The 1829-nt window shown below is 58.5% G+C and overlaps 1 protein-coding gene across 1 annotated transcript in view; it reads right to left on the bottom strand.

Annotated features, from left to right (window-relative positions):
- Window positions 1–1354: 1354 nt before the first annotated feature.
- Arrdc5 (arrestin domain containing 5) overlaps window positions 1355–1829 on the bottom strand; it is a 6804-nt gene continuing 6329 nt past the window's right edge. Inside the window, exon 3 of the mRNA XM_059251814.1 lies at window positions 1355–1829. This exon is cut by the window's right edge and continues 85 nt beyond it. Coding sequence (XP_059107797.1) covers window positions 1396–1829 — 434 coding nt within the window. The 3' untranslated portion in view covers window positions 1355–1395.

The raw sequence follows: 1829 nt of genomic DNA, 5'->3' as shown, positions 1-1829 counted from the left end.
GGCACAGCTCTGAGACCCCGTGGCCCAGCAGGCTGGCCTAGCTCTTCCCGGCCCTGTGGGTCATCACATCCTGGCCACTCTAGCTCCTGTGAGGGGCAGCCACTAAGTCTCCTTGGTCCCTGTTTCTCTGGGCTCTGAGACAAACCATGCTGCCTGGTGGCTCCTGAGGTGACTTAAAAGCAAGCGGGCCAGTGGGCAGGCTTCACTTTGTAAATATCTTGGCCGGCCCAAGGGCTGTGTCCTGTGGGGCCTGTAACCCAATCCCTCCGGGACCACAGCCCTCCCAGTCCCCAGAGAGGGCAGTCTGGCCCAGAGTGGCCTGGCTTGGCCGGCCACTCAGAGCACTGCCAGCAACCGGGACATCTTGGTATGTTGTCATGCTGGTGGGAACAAGCTGTTCCGTTGCCTCTTTGTTCCGGGGCTGCTGTCCTGGTGACCACCTTGAAACTGAATAAGCAAACATGGAGGTGTCACATTGGACCCGGGCGGGGCATCCAGCTGGATAGGACCCTTAAGTCCCTCTAATTGACAAGAGGGGTGGGCTTCTCTCACCAGCCCTAGATGGTGGGGGTTCTGGTCACAGCACTGGTGACTGGGGCTTGCAGTGTGGACAGTCCCTGGGTAGCACCTACAGCCACCTCCCCCCCGGAGCCTGCAGCTGTGTGAGTGGCTTAGGTTCCTGGGAGGGGGTTTATTTGGGGGTTGGGAGCCAGGAAGAATGAGGGGCCCCTCCACGGGGGACAGGAAGCAGGGTGGCCCCAGCTGCCTTCTCCCGTTGGCCCACCTGGCATGGTGGGTGCCATCAGTCACCACACAGGAAGTGTCCCCAACGCTTGCTCCTGTGGGTCACTGAGTCTCAGGGGTGGAGGGGGAAGGAGTCTCCCCGTGAAAGCTGCAGAGCGGGAGAGAATGTTCCAGGAAGCCTTAGCTGGGTTGCTGATGGCAGCGGTGGTGTGAACACTGACATGAGGTCTCACGTAGTCCAGGCTGGCTGGCAATCCATATGTAGCTGGGAATGACCTTAAGCCTCTCAGTCTCCCAGTACCGGGTCGATAGGCGTGTGCCACCATGCCAAAGGCCTTGGAGATCTCTGTTTTACAGTGGCTGCTCTGTGAAGACCTTAGAGAAATCTCTGTTCCCTTCGGACTGGGTCTCATATAGCCCAGGCTAGCCCGGAGCTTGCTATGCACCCTGCTACGAAGCTGAGGATGGCCTTGAACTCCTGTTCCTCCATCTCCTGAGTGCTGGGATGACAGATGTGTGCCATCACACCAGGATTATAGGGTATCCAGGATAGAGCCCTGGGCATTGTGCATGCTAGACTAGCCCTAGGCCTAACAGACAAGCAACTCACTTAGAGTTACAATAGGCTTTTAATATTGAAAGTTCCGGCATTCAAACCCGCTGATCCTCGTTTGGTGACTCGTCCTCCTGGGGGCAGTTGGCCTGGTCTTCCCTGGTGCTGGTGATGATGATGGGGAGACGGGCTTTGACAGTCGCCAAGGACCAGGGGAGGTGGACAGTGACTACAAGCTCATAGCTGGTCTGCATGAGCTCGTTCTCCTGGGAGCCATTGCTCACGGACAACACCAGTGGCAAGGTGAAGGCACTGACCACCGTGGTGCTGTTGAAGGCCGGGATGCGAGCGTTGGCCACCTGTCGAAGCAGCTCACTGCTGTCTGCCCTCCGGCGCCGCTCGGCGTTGGGCGTGAAGCCCTCGTACTGCACGTGGGCGTAGAGGGCGAATACCACTGTCTTGATGTACTTGCCCGTGTTGTTGCGGATCTCTGACGTGAAGGTCACCTTCTCGCCCGGCACGAAGGTGTTCT

The sequence above is a fragment of the Peromyscus eremicus genome, unplaced genomic scaffold (assembly GCF_949786415.1).
Source record: "Peromyscus eremicus unplaced genomic scaffold, PerEre_H2_v1 PerEre#2#chr22_unloc_1, whole genome shotgun sequence".
Taxonomy (NCBI): domain Eukaryota; kingdom Metazoa; phylum Chordata; class Mammalia; order Rodentia; family Cricetidae; genus Peromyscus; species Peromyscus eremicus.
The sequence above is the reverse complement of the archived record's forward strand: the minus strand, read 5'-3'. Positions and strand labels throughout refer to the sequence as shown.